This window comes from Athene noctua, chromosome 4 (genome assembly GCF_965140245.1).
Source record: "Athene noctua chromosome 4, bAthNoc1.hap1.1, whole genome shotgun sequence".
Lineage (NCBI taxonomy): Eukaryota > Metazoa > Chordata > Aves > Strigiformes > Strigidae > Athene > Athene noctua.
The window spans coordinates 69,201,630-69,224,645 of record NC_134040.1 but is presented as its reverse complement, the minus strand read 5'-3'; the positions used below and the strand labels follow the sequence as shown (position 1 = coordinate 69,224,645).

At 36.6% G+C, this 23,016-nt stretch overlaps 1 protein-coding gene across 1 annotated transcript in view; it reads right to left on the bottom strand.

Moving 5' to 3' along the window:
- Window positions 1-13,313, bottom strand: part of RXFP1 (relaxin family peptide receptor 1) — a 48,357-nt gene extending 35,044 nt beyond the window's left edge. The window contains exon 1 of the mRNA XM_074905948.1: window positions 13,136-13,313. Within this exon, the coding sequence (XP_074762049.1) occupies window positions 13,136-13,184 (49 nt within the window). The 5' untranslated portion in view covers window positions 13,185-13,313. The remainder of the gene's footprint in view (window positions 1-13,135) is intronic.
- Window positions 13,314-23,016: the final 9,703 nt, after the last annotated feature.

Genomic DNA, 23,016 nt, shown 5'->3' with positions numbered 1-23,016 from the left:
TTTCATACAGGTTCACATAAGGGCATATCATAATATCAGGACAATATCTTAGATTTGAATCTCATGAAGATCCATTGTCATGAGTCCAAAATGACTCTCAAATTCCATCAGCCAAATAAGGTAAGATGTTTTTCTTCACTTGGAGTAAGCTATCCATTTAGGACAGAATTTAGGAGCTGAGGAAATTCAACTGTTTTTAAAAAGGAGTCCTTAGATGACAAAGACCAAGGAACGATGATGGTACTGAAGAATCCACCCTGAATGATGGAAGATTATTTAATTTTTTAAAAAATTATTATAATTATTTTATAATGATGGAAGATTATTTTATTTACAAAAGCCCAAGTTTTTCAAAGAGGCCAATTCAAATTTCAAATGGTGGCTTTTACCATCCTCCCATAATTTACTGCAGTTGCTGTACTTCTAGACACAGTGGGAAATGGGCTAGAGCAAGGGAAGACTGAAAGTAATTTGAAATGGTTGTTTTGAAACAGAATGTTTTCTTCAACTAAAACAGAAAAGAGTCAACAAAGGAGACATTGAAGTAGAAATCAATTTTGCCCGTCACTTTTGTACTAGCCTGGATGTTTCAAGATGACAGTTAATTAAAAAAATTCTTCTTCTACTGAAGGGCATGTGAACTGTCTTCGAAAAACCTTTAGTGTAATATAGAGTAGGAGACCTCATAGGCCTGTAACCTTTATTTTCAAAGATAAATAATCAGAACAAGGCTCTAAAACAAGATTATAACTATTAATTAATGATTGACAAGGAATAGTAGTGACAAGTAGTTGACCAACTCTGACCAGAAGCATTTGAATCACCAAGTGGCAGAAAAAAAAAGAGCAGATATGTATGACATCTTAAGATGACCTTGTTTTTTTAAAAAAAATAATTTGTTGTCTGAATTTGTCCATTAAAATAACATCTAGAAGTAAGTGATATTTAGTTCAGTCTTACATTAATTTTCCTGGTTTTATTCTGAATTATTCAGCTTCTTTCTACTAAACAAGGGAATTTTAGAGCAATTTATGATAGAGACTAGGATGAAGCGAGTACAGTGTATTTCAGGATAGAAATACAAAGTTAACTTTTTGCATGTTTCTATTTAACTTATTACAGCTTTATCAGTGGGAATACATTTATTTTCAGTACGTAATTTTATAAAGACTCTCCTAAACCAGGTATTTCGTTTAGTAAAAACTTTCTAGTGATTTCTGTGAATATGTAATGGTAATACCATACTACTCAAATTATTTTTATTAACATTTAAGAACTGTCCATAAATGACATATTGAAAATAGATTTTAGTTTCATACAAGAATAAAAAACAGTTTATGCACTTGAACTTTAATGCTGTTAGTGTACATATTTGGAGTAACCTCTTGGGCAAAAGTTGTAGACCAAAATAGACCTTGCTCGAGTGGCAATAGGCACTTTAGCATTAAACCTTGAGGCAAAGCATCAGTGGCTTAAAGATTTAAACAACTGTACGGGGTCCCCACAGGAGTATAATTAAACTGTTATCACTACATTGCCTTTTCTGTAATTTGCTTATCTCTTCCTTTGCTAATTTTTCAGCCCTGATGTCTATATAGCATTTTCTAAATATCTGTATAGCATATGCATCAAGTTTGTAATTTTAGATTTTATTGGGTGCAAGGAACACAGTGGCATTTATTCAGCATGCCAAATGGCTGCAACAACCTCATTTCTAAAACACTAGCAATTTTTTATATTTTGTCTGTTGCTTTTGCAGCCAGAATTACATATTCAGTTTTATTGCATTATATTTCTTTAGTAGACCATATTAGATGTCATTCTAGGCATATGTAGTACTTGAAATACACACATAAGTTTATGACTGACTACATAAAATGTTTGCCTTCATTAAACACAATACAGTGGAAAGGATTTTAGCACAAAACATGAATATACTGTGACTGTCTATATTGCATGCCAGCCTGGTCATTATCTTGGACTTTAATTTCATATATTACCTTTATGTCTTGCTGTGGGTTTCACAATGCTTTCCTTTCAGAAACGTTTTTCAAACCAGAACATTTGTACTATCTTTTTGAAAATATAGACTCCAATCTCATCACAACATTACTGAAGTTCGTTATCAGTTATGCCACAAATAATTCAGTCTAATTAATCCAGCTGTGGTGATGGAAACCCCTCTTTGTATAACTGCCAGATAAATCTACTCAAGGGCCAGAAACTGCCAGTAGAGCAATTCAAACTGGTCCTGTGGCACCTTGCCAGAGGATTTGGCTCTTATACCTTTTATTAATTTGTCTTTTTGTTCTGCTTACACAGAACTTAGAATAAAAAGATTCTGATACACAGAAAGAGCTGAAAGAGATAATATTGTTTGAAAAAGCCCCAATATGTAGTGTAATGAATTTTATCCATAAACTCAAATTTTGTAGGGCATTCCCAGAATATGAGGGTTCAGCACAAAGACACAAATTATTAAGCAGAGCCAAATCTTTCTGTCACTCCCCTTCCCTTTTTCTTCCTCTCCCCAAAGACACAGAATCTAAATTATATCTATTATTTTTATTTAGAAATAAGTTCTATCTCTGTGTTCTGACATGTTTTCCAATGGAAAATATACCAAGGTAGCCTTTCCTTTACCCTAGTGTTCAGCATTGGTGTAAATCCTTTAATTTCACTAATTTCTTTTTCACAGTAGTGCAATATCAAGTCTAAAGCTAGACACGTGAAACACTAGTTTTATTTGAGTGACAGCAGACATAGAACAATAATGAAGGCATCAATGTAAACGTGTTAAATATACTGTGCTAGTCAGTACCATCCCACCTGGAAGTCCTAGAAAGGCACTGGTTATCCATCAAAGTCAAGGAAAACTCCCTTCCCAGGAGCTGATTCTTTCTCACAACCACTGAGGAGTGTGCTGGGCTGGATCTCTGAACCCCAACAATAAAAATAAATTTCTCTCAAATATTTTTTTCCTTCTTTGAAACAGCTATCGGTAAATTAGTGTCCCTCAAGCAACAATCATTCACCTCATCTGATAACCAGCATTATGAATTTAAATATGTAAAGACAGTAATTAGAGATTACTGTAAAGATGTTCACTTCAGACTTGTTTCTTTGCACCTTAATCCAGTCAGCCTTATATGAAGTAAGCAAAATTGAAACACTGATTAGTGAAAACTAAATTATTTAAATTAACAAACAACAGATATTTGTAATATGTCCTTCAGGTCTCCATAAAGAAAAGGCAGGTTTAAGTGACAGAATATCATATACAGGACAGGAGTTTGTGTACATGTGCATTCAGGCATGGAAGTAAAAAGAAATCCAGGAGATGAGACACAAAGTACTTGTAGCAAAACCCTAAGAGAAAGCTGCAATAAAAAAGGGAATGAAATTAGAAAGGTAACAAATAGGGAAATTCCTTGCTGATATTCTAAATGTATAATGTTCTAAGAATGTATTATTTGTAAACAAGCAGAATATCAAAGAATTACATGGCTATCATTAACTTCTCATAATAGAAAACAATCTAAAATATCATAACACTTTGACTAACTTTTCTTAGGTCAAAAAGAGCAAAACTGCCTTTTTTTTTTTTTTTTCTCTTCTCCTCCCCACCTCCCAGAATTGCATGACTTAGCTGTGATTTCTTTCATACCAACTTTGGTATGCTCTTGTAATGAAAAAAAAAAAAAAAAAGTAGTCTGAGAGAATGAACATCTTGCAACATTGATGATAGAAGAATAGATTTGAGAAGAGCCAGACTGACAATAGGCTGAGGAAAAGAGCCCAAAGAGGGGCAGTGGGAGATTTCGTTTTCTTTCTCCATCTTCTTTTGCTCTTTAGACTCTTATTTTCCTACAGAGTCACTTGAACTAAGCAAGCTGCACATCACTCACAATTTCAGAAGCCACAATACTTTTCCTCTTAACCCAAGTAACACAGTCTTAAATAAAACTTCGCAAAATACTCTCAGGTAAGCTTTTTCTATCTAAGACTCCAGAGAGAGAAACAGAATAAACTGATATGGGAGCCCTACACAAAGTATTTAAAATCTGAAACATAATCTGTTTTTTTCATTCATTATGCCTTTAACAAAGGCTAAAAGGATTTTAATGATAGTTCTTACAATGGAACTATGCCAGCATAATTTAAAATGAAGTTCTGAAGCATACTTAAGATTAATTTTGTAAAAATAAAACCATATTATTTCTTGCTGAACCTGAGATAAGATTATCTGATACATTTTATTTATTCACATACTTTTGTTACTATGAACCATTTATAACTATTAAGAATTTAAATTTTATACAGACTTACAAGTTCAGATTTGGGAGGTTGCTGTGCCCCATAAATCTATGAGATTCCACCATCCTGAAGTATTATAAAACTGGAATCCTTGGTCTGTTTTGACGTAAAAGAATTTGAAAGTATTTTAGAGAATCTGTCCTCTAAGAGCTCAAAAGACTCTTTTGTGAAAAATCAATTTCCAGATGCTGTCCTTAAATAAATGCATTATTATTGAATTCTGACTCATGAATATTTTGTTCAATTTAAAAATCATAAGTTTTCCAATCTCTGCTCTATTTTACTATGAGTAAACGTAACTCACAGCTATAAATCAGGACACTCCAGTTAAAGTGCCATAAACAAGAAATTATCTCATGCTAACGGGATTTCTGACTTTCTTAAAGTGAATAATGTTAGCGGGTTGAACTATGCATCTGGTTTGTTTCTTTTGCAGGTTATATAATAAAGTGCATGCAGATTACGATTTATAGATTTTTAAGATTATAACTTCTAGATTTTATATAATTATTAATGTACATAAAGAAATGTTGCATGAGCAGCACATAGGTGTAAGTTATGTGGATATTAATTTTTACCAACTAAGTTAGAAAAGATAATGAGAAACTAGATTCAGAAGTTTGCCTCCATTTTAGATGCAGTTTGGCTAAACCATACATTTGCATGGATTACTGGTGGATTTCGACTCCACATAGTTTATAGCTCCTCCTTTTCTTCCTTTCGACCCCACTCAGCTAAATCAACACATGGTGATGTCTACTCCTGACGCTGAGTGTTTTTTCATTCTGAACACAGGTGAAAGCATGCTCTGTGAAATGTAGCTTAAATTAGTGCGATCATGGTCCACCTCTAGCGTCCTTGCACATGAGGCAGGTTGCAGGGCTGGGAGGAGGAGAGGTTTTCTCTAACAGTGACCTGCTGCATCACCCTAGTCCTGTGACACTTTTCTGTCAGGTCCCCATTCACCCCACATCTGACTTGCTGACTCAGGTGGCAAGTTTTCAGGGCAAGGCATGAAGAAGAGTACTTAGAAAAATACAGCCCTGCTTTCAGCCGGGATGAGATGAGTCTGTTGCAATAGCTGTATCATGGCAGTGGAAAGGGGACTGAGAAGAGAGAGTATCAGGGCACAGCTTTTGTAAGGTCTTTAAAAGTTACATGGCTAAATGGTTTGACAGACATCTTGAATCATACACAACAGGATGCAAAAGGACATTTATGATCTAAAGTCAATGTGTCTGTGGTAGTTTCATTGTCTATCAAAGACAGTAGCTTTTTTTTAAAACTGTAAGATCCGTACTGTATTTGACTTGTACAATTACCTATAGTCTACCCGTGAAGATGTATTAAATATTCTTATCTCCTAATGCTTCCCTACATAAAATTTGTAGGATGTTGCTGGACATGTCCAGAGAGCAAAACTTAAAACTTCACAAATAAAATGGAGAATTTTTGTTATGATACCTTATCTCAGTGAAGAGTTAATTCTTAAAAAGAGTTTTTTGTGTTACCAGACATCACAGTCTGGCCACTTTTTTTTTTTTTTTTAATAGATTGAATAAGACAGTTATATCAAGATAACATATTTGTAACTTACAAGACCATATGCCAGTACTTAAAAGAGTTGTTGACATGACTAATTATTATAAAATACCTGTTATATTCTCCAAAACTGCACATGCATACATACAAGAACTGTTTCTCTGGGCAAGAAACCAATGTGTTTAAAGATGATGTGAAAGCAGTGAATATGTAAATTAAAGATTAAAAAAAAAATAAAATCAAATAGTAATTAAAACTTAAAAATGCATAAGTAGGCATGCTAGGGAAATAATCAGTACTTTTTTTTTTCTAAAACATATTAAGTAAAAGAAAAACCTCACGTGACATACAAGTCTTAGGAGTGTAGAAAAGCTTGACTATTCAATACCCATTTCTGATACATATTTGGAAAGAGGAAAGTGATTGTATTGTTTCTGAATAGTACTGAAAATCTGTACTGAAGATAAAATAGCATTTCTAAATGAAAATATTTTCAAACCAGCCATAGGAGGAATTTGAAAGGCATTAGTTGAGAAACACTTTGAAATTAATGTTATTATGCAACAGGTTTTGAAATATGAAGAAAATGTCAAAGGATGTAGAAGCTTACAATGTTATTTGAATACTAGAAAGGAATGAAAGTTTCTGAAAACTGGTGTCTATAGTTCCTAGGTAAGAAAACATAACAGTTAAATTTACACGTTTTAACATGGAATTGAAGATCAGAAAATTACATCAGGGAGTGTATTTTCATGGTAGATGGACCTTCTTGAATAAACCTCTAAAAATGAGGATCATCTTTGTTGATTGTATTAATAGTTCTCCAGAATAACTAAGGCCCTTGACCTACAATCACAAGGCTTTTAAATTCATTAGTGTAGTCCCTTTTTTGCCACACAGAGAAAACTTTGTCTTTAACTATGTTGTGGCCAGAATTTAAGTTTCATGAAAGGATGCTGTACTTTGTAGCTGATTCAAGAGAGCAGATCTGGTCTATTGCTATCTCACCTATTTTTAGTGTGGTGTGGGTTTTTTTTGTTTTGTTTTGTTTTTTAATTGCAACTGAAAACTAAAACAAAAAAAATTATTTGTAAGTAAAAAATACCACCACCATCTTTCCAAGCACCGTGCCTTTTCCCCCACATTCAGCACAGTGCTGACAATCAGTTTGGTGATGGGAAAAAGACTCCGAGGCTTTTATTTTCTCTGCAGAACAGAAGAGGCAATGTTCACTGGCTTTGACAGACCTGTGCACATCTTCGAGACTCAGGCACTGCCCAGCTTCTGCCATTCTTAGTGCCGTAGTGGTACTTGCTCTCATCTGGAGGAAAAAATTTCTTGACTGAGAAAAAACTTTTTGACCATATAAAGCCTCAGGATTCCTACAGAGTATGCAGGTAGAACACAATGACCTGTGTTAAAAAGGACTGAATGATTTAACAACCTCTCTGGATAAACTCTGTTAAATGATCTCACATGCATGAGTCCCACAGGATCAGTGTAGTTGATGCTGGGATCTTCCTCCCCTATACTTGACCACCTTCTTCCCTTGACACCAGGTATAGAGGGACAAGTTGCCCTCCCAGGACCAGGTCTCCCTGACAGGCCACAGGTGATGGCTCCAGAAACTCGGTCAAACCCATGTTTTCCCATCAGTCATTCTTCCTCGTACCTGTATCTTGCCTTGTCACACAACTCATCTGCATGCTGGATCCCTCATGATCATTGAGGGCAACACAACAGGAAGTGAGCATAACACTGTTCATTAATTCTTTGCATATACAAAGTAATTTCTTTATGTGCAACATCAGTTATTAGCAGCATACATTTAAATTCTGTCACAGATCTTTAAATTTCATACATTTCTGCAAACACCTCCATATAATACTACAGGCGTTTTGCCTACACTTTGATTAGTCTTCTAATGGATTACTGACATCCTGCTGCTTAGTCTACAGTCTAACCACTTACAGGTTACAATATTAAATTCCTCATTAGTTCGGTCATACAGCTAGAATAATTAGACTTAATTTTTAAGTCCTCACAGATTGCTTAGATTACAGTTTAGAATATAGTATTATTGCTCAGATGGGGAGCTGACACATTAACATATGTATAGCAAGTGTTCCTTCTAATTTTAGGTTGCTACTTTCAGGATCAGCTTCACAGATGAATTAAAACACAGTTTTTACAGATTTCAGTGGCAGCTGGGAAATGAACACTGCCACATCAGGATGATCAAGCCAAAGAACCTAGAAAACCTGCCATATAATTATTATTCAATTACAAAGCATTTAGAACATCACTGTCTGGGGCAAGAAACAGAAATAGAAATCAGTTTTACACTGCAGAGTTCAGTTGCCTTCATCACATGGCCATCATTTTGTAATCTCCAGCCTCATTTACATTTTATCTTCTACAGCAAATGAATAAGGGATCACACAGGCAGCATAATTCACTATACGTTTCTGATTCATTCTTTGAATACCGTACACAAAACACAATATTTTGTGGAGCTACAGCATAAGGAAAATGAAATATGTGCACATAAGATGAATTAAGATTGCATCCTTCGTCTTGATTCCTAAGCACTGAGTTTTCAAACTGAGTAATGTTCTCTGATATAGGTAACATCCCAGGCATCAAAAGAAGAAAACAGTTTTCCTCTGACATTTCATAACACCATGCTGCATCACTAGTTCAGATCCTTTAGCTCTCCAGGCCTTCAGTGTTTGAGAGGGTAGAGTGATCTGATAGCATTAGTTACCAGCCTCTGAGCAGAGGTGTTACGCAGGAGGCAACACTTTGCAAGGAGACAGTAAGCAACAGGACAGTCTTGAGCTTCCTTCTGGCTTTGTAGCACAGTGCTCACCCCACCAAGCACAGGTCCTTTTTCAGCTCAGTCTCAGCTTTTGCTTACCCTGGCTGCTTACCTCATTTCTACCCTTTTTTGCCTAATCAGTAACTGCTTCCCATCCTGTTGTCTCCTCCTGTCCACATAGGGTCCTAGTTCTGGTCTCACCATCCTCTGACTTTATTGTTCAGACACTCTCCTCTCTCAGAGCATCCTTGTCCTTCTCCTCTATTAATTCACTGTTCCCTGCTGGCTCCCTCTCATACACCCCTTTCCTCTTTCTTAGTTATCGTTTACCTTTTCCCCATCTCTCTGCTCCCTTGTCCCACCTTCCTCTTCCTGTAGCCCTTGTTTTCAGTCTCCTCATTCAGACCTTCCCAATACATTTTCACCTTCTCTGTCTTTCAGATGCAACAAATATGACTTTCTGATCCTCTCAGCTTCCTACACTTCCCTGCCTTGAACCAGTCATTTCAAAGTCTGATTTGATAGCTTCAAAGTATAGGGGACACAGCACCATCAGGAAACCCTCTCTGAGATCACTGGTGACAGTTCCTCTAATGAGTTTCACACTGGTCTCTATCATCCAGGAGCATCCATTAGAGAAAGTTAATTTTTACACTACTGCAGCTAGGCTTGAATAGGCTCATTAGCTCTAGTGGGATGGCCTGTCAGAGGACTGTCTCTCAGACACAGTAATTTTGTAGGAGAATACTGCAGAAGTCCTTATTTGTTTAAGAAAAGACACTGCTTAATACAAGATTCCCAGAATGGTTCAACACAGTCAAAGTACCGATTCCTCACTTTCTAAAAAATGGAAATTATTTTGGTAAAGCTTTTGTTGCCTTCTTGCTCAAGGTGAAAAATAATCCACATTGTACGTAAAAGTTCAGAGCAAATGGTTCAAGTCTGGTAGAGTTGCTATAAACAGTCACAACAGATTTGGAAGTTGGTTAGCCCTTAGTGCTGTTAATGGACAGGTGCAAGCAGCCCACCCCATACGGCAGCTGGAGGCAGACCAGCCTGTGCAGATGACAATGATCAAAATTTCAGAGCTTCAGTTTACCTATGAGTAGGCTTTTCATTACCCTCTAACTGACATTAGAGGAAATTTTCCTCAGGAAATCTAGTCTTCGTTCCTGATACTCTGTAAAAATATTAATTTTTGTTATACACATAGATATACAAAATGCACATTATTCTTCTAGCCACAGGGAAGTCAGTCAGATTAATACCCAATTTAAATGAAAGAAAATAAATAAACAAAAGTTATTATTACACAATGACTGTTTGAGCTTGTGAAAAGGCTGAAGTAATTTCACTTTCCTATTTACAAATCTGGAAGGGATCTTAACATTTGTTACAGACTATGTAAACAAGGGCACTGTCCTGCACAATCAGAAACTTGCACTTCTCCAAATGAATCGGGACGGTCTCTTTCCCACATCTGACAGAAAGCATTTGGCTTAAGAGATCTTGGCCTTGAAAACAGCTGTCACATGCACGCAGCACCAGAAGGGCTAACAAGCTTCAGATTGTTTTAAAAGTTTTTCTTGGCATTTTGAAGTGAGGGTAAGGGAAGGAAAAAAAAAAAGTATGCTAGGGGAAGAACAGAAAGAGGAGGGAAGGGGGACTGTAAGCACAAGCAGAAACAGGATTGGAAAACTTCATGTAGGGACACAGACCATACAGTGTTAAAATAGTAATTTCCATTAAGAATCTGTCAAATCCATTTTGGAATTCACTTTGCATAGTTTTAGATACTAATATTCTGGTTTTCTTAATGATTGATAAATGAATTGAGAGTCTGTCACCTCTCCAGAGTCCAGACAGTTTTTGTCCCCAGAAAGCTAATCAAAGTGACTTTAAGTACACAAATGTGTACTATGGTTGTTGCAGTGATTACAGTCATTTTACTAAGAGAAAAGATGTGGCAGAAGCCACATGCCTAAGTGACCCGCTAGCTTCGCAAAGGGGGCAAGCCACCCAGGCAGATGTTTATCCTGGCTACCCATTCAGTGCTGCCAGTTCTGCAACTGGAATCTGAAATTTACTTTTCTCTATGGTACAACTGATGCCGTTGTGCTGGCAAGAACCATGGTATAGATGCTACTTTGTTTTCAAAGAACCCCTCTACCTGGTATGCTATATTCCACATGGGAAAGTAGTCAGGCAGTTGCCACGAGTTGCTCACACATAAAAAGCTTGATTATTTGTATTAGTTTAATTATTTGGATATTGGAAGGAAAGCGTTTAGTATAAAAATATTTAATGAAGAATCTGAAGGAAAAGAGTAAAATAAAAGAGCTATTGGAGTTATTTGTGTGCAATTTTAGCTGTTGAATGGAAAACTAAACACATGTAGATTGAATTGATACGGACGGGTCAGGCAAGAATATTTTTTGTACAATAGGTATTTCTCATTTTGTTTTTTAAGGAATCAGGAGCATCTCTGAGTTTTGGATAATAAAAAAACCCAAAAACACCAAAACAATGACCCCCCACCCCCAACAAAACTCTACAGCTGAACTTCTAGCAGTCCATAAACAACAAATTGAATTTCTAAGCACAGCTGTACTTCAGGAGTATTTGTTTTAATATTGGCTAGTCTTGAGCAAAGCTTAAATGTACTGTGCAGATTAAATCAGCCAGTTAATAGATGTGGTTACAATTCAGATTGCTGGCTAAAACTCAAAGGCAGTGATGCTATGAATTGTGTGCTGAGTGAAGTCAGGAGAAACGGCACTAAACAGGAACTAATTTTGGTGCAAAACAGAACACTAACAGGCAGCAGAGACTCCAGGCATGCATGCGCTTTAATCTATGAGTGCACTGCTTCTCTCTAACAAATCTAGATGAGCCGTGTGGTTTTCTTATAAGCGTTATAATATGCTATATATGATGAGTCAATAAACACCTAAATGGCCATCATAACTATTATACCAGAAGACCTGTAGTCATTCACAGTCCTCATCTGTGATCCCATTTTGTAGTATGCTTTAATATATTTTGATAGATTTTATAAATTCCACAGCTGAGATGAATTTAACCCAGCATAAATTATACCAACAATGATTTGCACATCATGTACGAATGTTTCAATATTTTACTGTTTTAGTATAGAAACAAGTAATGTGAAAGGCTTAATTTGTTTAAATCCTTTAGCTATTATTCTGCATACCTTGAGGCACTATCTTTAAATATTGGATTATTGCTCATGGATAACATGGGTGCATATGAAACCAGACTTTGCTCACAGGCTTGATAAAATCTCATTGTCATAGCCTGCTTAATTCCAAATACATTAATACTGCTGTTTTTTCATGCTTGCAGCTCACATATTATGTATTCCTCCAAAACATAATAGAACTGCTTAGAGTTTTTCCACAGATTTAACTAAGCTTTGCAACTGTAAAAATAACTGTAAGTGGAGCTGTATTTCCCAGACTCCTAATGTGTGTAGTATCCCTTACAAGTCTTATGTTAAGCAGCATAATATGCACATTGAAACCCAAAAGCTTTTGAATTAAAGCAGGAGAGAGTGCAAGCTATTGTTCAATACAGAAGAAGATAGCAGAATTCAACCTTATGCTCCTATTAGCTTAACAAAAGAGTTGATATTGCAAAGGATAGCTATTTCATCTACAAAATCATTAAAAAGTTATTTTGGTACTGACATGCAACAAAAAGCAACTTTTAATATAAAAATTATAACTAAAGAAAATTATAATCATTAGGAAAAACCCACATATAGATCAGTATCAGCAGCTTCACAGGGACAGCTTTACACAAGTGAAAAGCAGCACTTACAAACAGGGTACTTGAATGAAATGAAGAAAATACTACTGAGGTAAGCAGAAGGTCAGGTGTAACTCCCACCGCCCTGAAGTGGTTTGCATCTGAAGGAAAACTTAAATTTAATTCAGCCTCCATCTTGCATGCTGTACTGCCTATCATGCTGAATCAGAGGGTAAAAATTCCTGATACCTGAACACAATCTACTTTTTGAGAGCTACCAATTCTAGCAGCACTTGCACAGTACCACTACAAACTACTGAACTGTCTAAAATGTGGATTTCATGGCATCTGAAATGAGTCTGTTCTAGATGTACTTTCATTAAATCTTTACAGCAAGTATTTATGCAATGTTTACACTCTCTAATTTTCTAATTTCAGTTCATAACTCTTACTAGTAACTCTCAATGAATTAAGTACAAAAATATCTGATCCTTACAAGTAGCTAGTAACCTTGAGGGACTACATTAAACTTCAATTCTGTCAAAGGATAATTACCATGAAGAACTGTAAAATAACACTGAGATATCATAGTTTAAAAAAAAATAAAAATCCACTACTGAAGTTTATCAGCTATCTATCTGCTTTGCAATGCTCAAAACAAGAAAAAAAGCCAGGTACACTTACCCTTGGTACCAATAAGCAAGAACATATAGAAGCAGCAGTCGGATGTCATATCTGTCCTTCAGCAATTCACTGGATAAAGTCAATGAACGTTGTCCCTTAAATTGTGCACCAGCCAGCGTGCTGCTTGTATGGTCTGCTTCTGACAGCCTTCAGCAGTGCACGAAGCGAGCTCCCTTCTCTCCCCTGCCTTCCTCCCTTACTCTCCTTTGCACTAGGTCTCCCTCTCTCCCCCGTCTCTGGCACACACACACAAAAGTTTCCAGGATCACACCAGCTCCTCAGGCTCTCCCTTACAGGATGGGGTCTGCTCTGCAGCAGGCAAAGGCTGGGCTGTGTGCATGGACGCCAGTCTGCTCCAAGGAAACCTGCTGCTGCTGCACAAAGCACAGCCAGGTCCAGAAAATTGTCATCAATAGTCCAATTTTCTTAAGTTGCAATAATTGAGAGGCCCCAAAAGTACAGTTTTCTTTAGGCACATCTGTTTGAAACCAAACATTTGCTATAGTTTAGACAAAAGCTGGTAGTTTCTCAAGGATGGGGAAGTGAAATTTATAAACACAGTCCCTTTGTAGCAATCCGGTCATCCACTGAAATACAGAAAAATGCACAGTTTATTTCCATTAACAACATGTCACTGTTTTTACATGTTAAACACTCTTCACAACTAATGCTAAAGAAAACAATCTGAAAGAGCAAAGAAGGATGTTTTGAAACATACAGTGTATGGGGACAACATCTTTCACAGATTTTCTCCTTCCTTTAATACTTTGAGACATTCCTATCTGGCTCATGACTTTGCTGTTACCAATAGACCATGATATACTCCACCACATACACAATTACATGGTTAAAAATCTTTTATATGATGTGAAGGCTAGCACTCATCAGCACAGAAAGACCTATTTCAAAACAAGTTGATCAGTTGAGATGAACTCAAGATGAGGAGCTAACTTGCATCTGCCCTCAAAGAGATTCAGATTTTTAAATATAAAAAAAAAAAAAAAACCAAAAAAAACCCCAACCCGAAAACCACCAACAAAAACTTGATAGATTCAACAGCTTGCCAGGATGACAAGGGTCAGAGAGCACTGGTAACATGTCAGCAGCTACATCAGGTACCTAAGGAAGAAAGTCTCTCAGACCAAGGAAATACGTGCATTCGTGGACCCGTACATGAAATGTTGAGTTTAGAGAATGGGAAAAATCTATATCATAGTCAAAAACAAAGTTTTTACCATTGTTGCTATGGTAAAGTTGTCTATAAAATAGAGATCATTAACTGCCAGTCTCTTGATTTCTAATACAAAATCATACAAAATATAGAAGGGGGTAAAACAACAGGTTCTTATCTATGGAAACCCCAAGTAGTATGCTGTTATCTACTATACCAGTACTAGGCAGTGTACAGGCAAAAGTGAATTAGGGACCTATAAAAGATTTCTTTTATAAGGTGGGGACTAGTTTTGGAATACATCAAGTAAAAACACACTTGCCTCAAACAACTATTCAAGAGTTAAGCTAACACCTAGATAGTCCAGGGCTAATGTCTAAGCTGAAAAAGGGGCTTCCAAGGTGGGAAAATAAGAGGAAGAAACTGAACCAAGAATGGGAAGAGAAATATACTTTCAAGGAAAATTAAAATAAAAGCTCTATATTTACTGCAGGATGAGACAGAACTGATGTTCTAGAGAAAGTTCTTTTCTCTAGTATAGCTTCCTCTGTGGCTTTTTGCTTCTGCTTTAGTCACATCTGCTTGAGATGCGTAGGAACCATATATGTTTTTGGAATAGACTATTTTTACCTGACAATACAATAGATCAAGCAAGCTGTTTCTCAAAAAGCAGTCTGACCCACTACAAATGCTCAAGATTTTCTACCTTAGGATAAACATGGAAAACCTCAAAAACGTGATACATCCCACCCACATACTTTTTCTGAAGTTCTGCCTAATGGGATTTGTCACTTTCCAGCCTTCCCCTTTTTCAAGGACCTTTAGCAAGGATAGTCATTAAAATTAATTTTGCTGCAAACACTCGCTCTATGGAAAATCCACTGAGATTTTCCCTCTTCTAAATTTCTTATACATTCATAATAATACATAAAGAAAGAACAGCACTTTCCAGCCCATTCTCTCAGTGTAATTATATTTAAATCAAGGAGCTAGAGTTACAAACACACACATTGCTGAACTCTGGAATGCAGAGCAGAAAAAGGAGGGGAGGCAAGCTCATTATTAGAACAAAACATTGAATAAGACATTACTAGCTTTTGAAAAATAGTTTTGGCTTACCTTACTTGAAAGCATTTTTCCTTCTTCTTTGAAGAAATACGTCTGTGCATTAGAAAGGCAATAAATACTTCCCTCCTGCCTAAAATGTAAAAAGCTATGACATTTTGGTGGTTTATAACTCTCTCAGCATATAAAACATATTGTTTTCTTGAAAATTCCTTACAGAGCAAAGAAATAACACATCAAAATTATATCTTCGTTTCAAAAACTTTGAGAAGATATTCGACTTCATTAGGGTGCTTGTATTTCTATTTACAGCAATTCTGCAATTGAAATTCCAAAAATATCACACAAAACTATAGCATGGGTTATGATACAGATGTTTACCTCTGAGTTAAATGCATCATCATTGTGTCACCACTAAAAATACAATAAGCTATAAATCGTTGCTACAGCAGAAATAAATTAAAATTCCTTTTCAGCTTGAAAAAAAAGGTTTACTTACCCACAGCTACAGCTCCCTTGGAGGTTAACAAATATTTTGCCTCAGACTCTGACTCTAACATGCTCAATGTTACAGCTGATAAGCTTCAACCAGATTCAGTACAGGTGGGAGCAAATGGATCTCTAAATTTTAGTCTACGTGGGCCAGACTGTATGTATACATTCTCTACCTGTTACCATGCTGCTCCAAGTACTGATTAGTATGAGTTTCAGAGGTATTTCTGCTCTTTCCTTATGTGGGAATTTTCCTTGGTTTGATTAAGAATAGTTTCAAGGATGTTTTATGTCATGTGTCAGAGATCCACAAGACAATAGGTATGTCAATGGTGATTTTATAACTAAGAGTTGCTCATTAAGCAAAGTAAATTTTCAGCTGAAAATGCTGACTAGATTGTAAGCTGTTCTGCTACCCTAGTGAAACACAAGAGGCACAGAATGAAGCACTGAAAATAAAACTGGGCCCGTGTTGCCATCTACAGTAATGAAGATTATATAATTAACATTTAGAAACGACACCCCAAGAAGTGAACCTCTTTCTTTCTCAGCCATCTGATGGCCAAACTTTAGGTTTTGTATTATAGCATTGCAAATAATTAATGTACAGACAAGGCTTCAGAACATAGTATTTAAAATTTAAACCCTCCATTACATGTCAATTCTACAATCCAAAAGATTTAACTGTGCAAATGAACATAATTAGTTTAACCCTATTTAATTAACATTGTATTCAAAGCTCCATTGGTATGCTTTACAGACAGTGTAACTGAGAATAAGACATTTATATTTTACAGGGCAACTGTTACCTTTGGAGGATATGTTCCTTATTTAACACCTACATCCAGATTCCCTGAGTTTGGAGCAAAGCAAACTAAACGACCTCTTAGGAAAAGTACAAGAATATCTAAGCAGACTAAGCCCAGAAAGATAAGAAAAGACCTCATCTACAACAGCTCTTTCCAAACAGTAAGCTCTACTGCAGTACCTTTGTCTATCTTATACACTTGTGACTCAACAAGTATTGCAAGAATGTGTTATCTTTTCATAAAGATTACTCTTCCCCACTGCACAGTTGCAGAGATGTAATATAGGATTTATCTCCCCAAACCTGAAGAGCCAACAACATCCAGCCTAACAGGCCAAACTAACCATGCAGCCACCTTTACTGTAGGGGCTCCTAACTTCGCATTCTCCTCTCCAGACCCTCTTTATCAGCACAGCTGCAGCTGAGCTGGGATTACTGGCATCTGCATCTGGAGAAAGGGGAGAGACTTTCCTCTGCCAGAGAAACTACTTGAGATAGATGTTCTCTCCTGAAGGGCTTTATTTCAGGGACAGTACAGAAAAATTTTTTTGATATATATGTATATCCACCAAGTGTCTCAAAACAGAAACCAGTTCTGTCAACCTTATTTTCAGCTAAAGCAATTGTACAAGGTTTGCCTCTAGTGCCAGCTCCCAGTTGCAGAATGATCCTCCTTCGCTATGTCCATGGCTGTAGCTATGGAAGGGAACACAATGAGTTTCACTTTTCCACAGGAAAAAGGCAGACAGAAGAGCAGGAAGGATTCAGGGATGACTATTTGTCCCTTACACATATTCTGTTATTTGTAAATGGGACACTGATTGACTGTAGACGATGGTGTGCCAGCAGCAGTATCTAGCTAGCTCTGAGATCATCAAAATGCTTTCCTTTCTTCTGCAAAAGGTGGTCTCTGCTGCTGGGTGGTTTGGTGACCCTGTTCAGCTGTCCTTCTATAGCTGGTGTGAAGGAAGGCGCTCAGAGCAAACATTTACTGTTTTCCTCATTTTCCCCTGTTTTCTCCAGATGTCTGTTCCAGCTGGGTGTTTTGGCTAAATCAAATTAAAGCTCACCAGCATGTTTGATTCAAAGCTGCTGCTGGAATGTAGAATGTATATTTCTTTCAAAACAACCAAACATAAGTTTTGCCAATGATATCTTTTCCTATTTAGCCATTTTCAGTCTTTTGTTTGATTAAAAACTGTAACAGTATTTCTATGATTGTTACAATAGCATTTGGGAATGTCATAGGAATTGTATATGGCATTCTGCATTTTCTGTGTGACTTTTTTTCATGTTATCTCTGTTGTATTTAGGGGATTGCATTTTTTTTTTTTTTTTTTTTTTACAACACCTAATCTTCTAGAAGAAAAGGCAAAGTTCCCAAATATGAATAGGTGAATATACAATATTGGAAGATGTGAAGTTCATAAAAAGTTCACCAGCAATATATTTGCATATTTTATCATGAGAAGGTAGCAAACATATGATAACTGACAATTAAGTAGTACTTTGATAGAATGAACTCTAAAAATATGCAGTTTATATAGTTTTGAGAAGGCAAGACATTTCAATAATGGAGGTTTGAGAACCTTTGTGTCAGAGTATTATCAAAGTCAACCTTAAAGTCAGAGAGAAATAGATGTGTGGTGCCAGAACAATCATACAGTTGGGCTGTCTATCACCTGGATTAAAAAATTATGCTCAATAAACTCCAAGAGCCTCCTGGACTGCTTACAGCTTGCTTAGTCATTGATGCCTTTACATGTGAACCCATAATGTTCCTTGTAAGGTATAAACTGAATTGAGGAAATAATTAACTGAGATACAAGAAAAAGAACAGCCAGTTAGACATGTAGGATAAACACATGGTAAAGTGAAAAAAAAAAAAACAAAAAACACAACAACCAAAACCACCAAAAACCTTATAAGAAGTGAGAAGGAAGAGGAGAAGAGTTGCAGTATGAGGAAGCAGGGCTTATTGAAGGGTGAATACATAATATGAGAAGGCACTATCAGAAGTAGGAACCACTGAAGTGAAGAGTGCATTTGAGAGATTATTTGTAGGACAATCCATACCTGCAGTTTTCCTCTGCACATTTGTGAAGAAAATAAACTGTAATGTAAACCCGCCTTTTGTGAAGTAGGTATGATTTCTGATCCAGTGGCTTTTATGAATACCTTATTTTACAGTTCTCATTTTGTATTTCTGCAACAGGCTACAGAAAACAGACCAGAAAGAGCAGAGGGGAACTGTGAAATTCAGAAATCCCAAGGTCATTGCTATATAATTGCAAGTGATCAGTAAAATAATATTATCCTATTGTTAGTAAATATGCAGGACCTAAATTTACTAGGGATTTGGGGTGTTATTTAGATTTGTTCTTTGCCACAGATACACATTTGATGCAATCAGCAAAGAAAGCGTAAAAATTATTTCTATCTAATATTGCAGCTTTTGAGAAGCATAAAATGAATATTGTTTGACAGAGCTAAGAAAGATTTTGGTTTTGGGTATAGCTGATAGACTGTAGTTAAGGAGCTTATATTAACAGAAATTTCTTTATTTAGGTGAGCTTTTCTTCTTTTCCTCCAACTAAATTGTGCATGAAAAAAAATCAATATTTCTATGAGCAGCTTGAGCCAAAATGAGGAATTGACTTCAATATTAATCATCCAGTTCTAAAGCACTGGGATTGATACAAGTGGAGAAAACATTTGCAAAGTAACAGTGCAGAATGCATGGTTAAGCCACAGGAAGTTATGACCTCCAGCTTCTTTTCTTGTTTGTTTTCTGATTTTATTTTGAAATACAGCTGAAACTGCTAGGTTTGCAAGACTGATAGTTTTACAAAATAAACATTTCAAGTAAAAATATTTGGTATTCTCCCCACCTGTTTGGCCGACTAACACTATAAAAATCTTTTTTTCTCCTTGATGATGTTTTTTCTAATTATTTTGAAGGTTATAATACCATTAAGAATATAAATTATAATCTTAACAGATAGTGAGATAACTTTAAACAATGCACTTTCCCAGGATGATTTCCATGTTAATTCTAGAAAATATCCCTGTAGTAGGAATAAGACAAAATCCTAGACAAGTGCTTGAACCATTAACATTGTAGTGGCATGCTATAGCTTGTGCTCTCTTTCTGGCTCAGTCTGGGATTATTTTTTGTTCAGGAATGTAGATTCAGTAATAGAAACAGTTCATTCTCTTCCCATTGATCCCTTGTGTGCTCCTCTAAGATATGAGAGGATTGAATGAAATCTTCCGCATCCTGCTTAAAAGCTTTAAACGCTGGGCTATGACATGAAAGGAGGCAATACGATCCGTACTGGTTGGTGCTGACACACACATTTTAAAGGAAACAGCAGGGGCCATCATTATGCTTTGTATGGAGGCTGGCTCTATTTTGCTGTATAGGTGTGCTCTGAAATTAAGTCTTCAGAGGGCTCAGGCAGATGAATACTGAGTTTATGGATCCATCAAAGTAAAGCGAAATAAAACTTGCAGGTGCGTTAACCTCAAGATAACAAACTGTGTCTCCAGTGGCCTGGAAGCAGCAGTTTAGTAATGATTTCTACTCGTATATATGTTTTGTGATTTCAACAATCTGATGTCTTATTTATCTTCAGCCCTTTTTGCTTGCTTGTAAGATGTGGTACATTTCTACAGGTTTTGATCTTGCACAATTTAATGTATGTTTTTTGACTACCTACATTTCTACCCATAGGCTTTTATCTTCATACCTCTGAGGAAATACAGATTAACAATTATTATTCCTTTTTTGACTTTTTGCCCAAAATGTTAAAACAAATAAATAGGAACTGATGGATTGAATGCTAAGAAGCAACAATTATTGTACTTCTGATCTATGCATGCTTTGTCCAGGCATTTAAATGCCTCTGTAGTAGTGTTGGCTTTCTCCGGATTTGTATTTCTCTATCAATATATAAAGCTTTTTTTTTTTATTGGTAAAAGATGAATCAATACCTGTGTGCTAAAAATAGTTTTAGCATAAATAATTGAATTCCAATAATATAGAGAATAAATCCAAAAACCTAAGCAGAATGCACTTGGTATAAGGACTGTCCATATTCAACACAACTAGAGGTACACTGGGACCTTCCAGAACATGGTGGGAAATTTGCACCTTTTAAAAAAGGTATTTGTAACCTGCAGTCTAAAAATGTGGTGGGAATCCATACAAACATATACCTGCTTCTAAAGTCAGGTAGCTAGGTTTTAATAATGCCGCAACTGGCAACAGTTAACAGTCAACAGACTTTGAAAAGTAAGACTAGTCAGGCTTTTGGGATGTTTTTCCAAGGCCACAGTACAATAATACTCATCTTGGCTAATGCAAAGCTGATTGAAGTGAGTCTATGCAACTTATAGCAACACCTTCGGCTGTCACATAGGCTACTGTCTGAATTTTATCAACTCCATTAACACATTTTGTCACAGCTGATGCTACATCCCTGCAACCACTGAAGAACTACAGCGCCTGAACTTTTGCCACTGCAACCTTTTGGACTTCACAGCCATGAGAAGCACATGGGGAGATGAAAGCAGGTAAAAATGGCAGCCCCTGAGGCATGGGCCATCCTGATGTGTCCATTAAAAAATGCTGAGGAGAATGAAATGCCTTACAGACCATCCTGCCCTGGGACTGGAGCAAGCAGCTCTTGCTACCCTGATTCTCTCTTGAAATAGTTTTTCCTCACATCAAACTATGTGTTTTCTCATGAAACAGAACTGGACAAAAAGCACATATGTTTTTATGCCTCTAACCACTCACTAATTAGGCTATTGCTCTGGGGCATAATAGAGTAAAATTAAAATCCTGATGTCTTGGAAATCCTGCGGTACTGGAGGTGTTGAGACCAGCATCTCTGCATCAGGGAGAAGGAGGTACTTCTTTACATCATGAAGCAGTTGGGAAGGTGCCAATCAGTCTTGGGACCGGGCCAGACATGGGGATACCAGCATCCCCAAACTTCCCCTCCGCTGAAATCCACCATTCCCTCAGGGGAGCTATCTGTGACCTTCAGCAGTTTCTTACAGTGTAATCTCTCACAGCCAGCAGTTTCTCATCTCATGTCCAGCAGTTTCACAAGTCCTGGTCTGTTAGCATGGCCTGGTCAGGGGCCTGGGCATTTCTTTTCAGCCCAAACTCTTTACTCAGCAGGTCCTCAACTTGCTGCGGAACCTGATAGTGTCAACAGTTCAAAGGGGATTAGGTAAAGTCAAGGGCAACAAGGCCATGATTGGTCTCCAGAAGGTCCAGACAGGGTTGTACACCCTGACACACCTCATCTAGCAGTTCTGGATGCTGGGAAATCTGAGGACAACACACTGCACTCCTGTGCACTGCCCAAATACCATCTCTGTTTTCTGAGTGTAGTACACACGATGCCTAAGTATCAGGTCAGGGGTTAATTTGTTGAGATAAGCAGCACACTATGTTTGCATTGACTTTACTAATTTTTCTTTTACTTGCATCAGCAAACTGTAAATCAGTTTCTTATTAGTAACTGCTGATCCAGATGAATATTTTTCTTTAAAAATGGTTATTATTCAGCTCCTGAATATCAATAGTTTCCTCTTCCATGGCTAAGAAGGTTGCAGAACATGCTGTCCTCTAATTACAAATATACCTGCCCCAAGAACAGTCATAATTCAGAACAACATAGAAACACTAGAGTGAAGAGAATAACACTTTTCCACTTGTCAAAACACAGATTTCTGAGGGAAGGTTTTTACGTAGAACTTTTTTGTGTGATGATGAATTTATTCCTACCTGACCTTTATTATAAAATTCTTCCATTATTCTACTTCTTTTTTAGAACAGGTTAGAAAACAAGTAAAAAATTATTAAATGGTGAAGTTAATTTTGAGGATAATAAGAAATATATAATATTTTTTCAAGTTCTGAAAAAAAGTTCCCTATTTTTTTCCTTATTTTTTCCACTATTTTAGGCTGCAATTAGTTTAACCCTTTGGGCTCCTTTTCCAGTGGTCATAACAACTGATTAAATAATTTTTTGCGTGGACTGGGCAACACAAAAGTATCTGAAAGTAGCAAGAATTCAGATGACGCTTTAATGAATTTCTTCTCCCTATCTTGAGCAGCTGACAAGTAGGAATTAATAATACTATTTTCCAATACAGATAGAGCAATCCTTTTCTGAGATATCTGCAAATGTTGCACTGATAATCTAATCTATTATCTGGTTCTAGGAATGCAGGCAGCACTTGGAAATGGCCCTTTCTAAACTACAAATTTTTACAGTGTTGTCTTTGCTGCTAATAATACGTCCATCCTGAAGCTGGAGATAT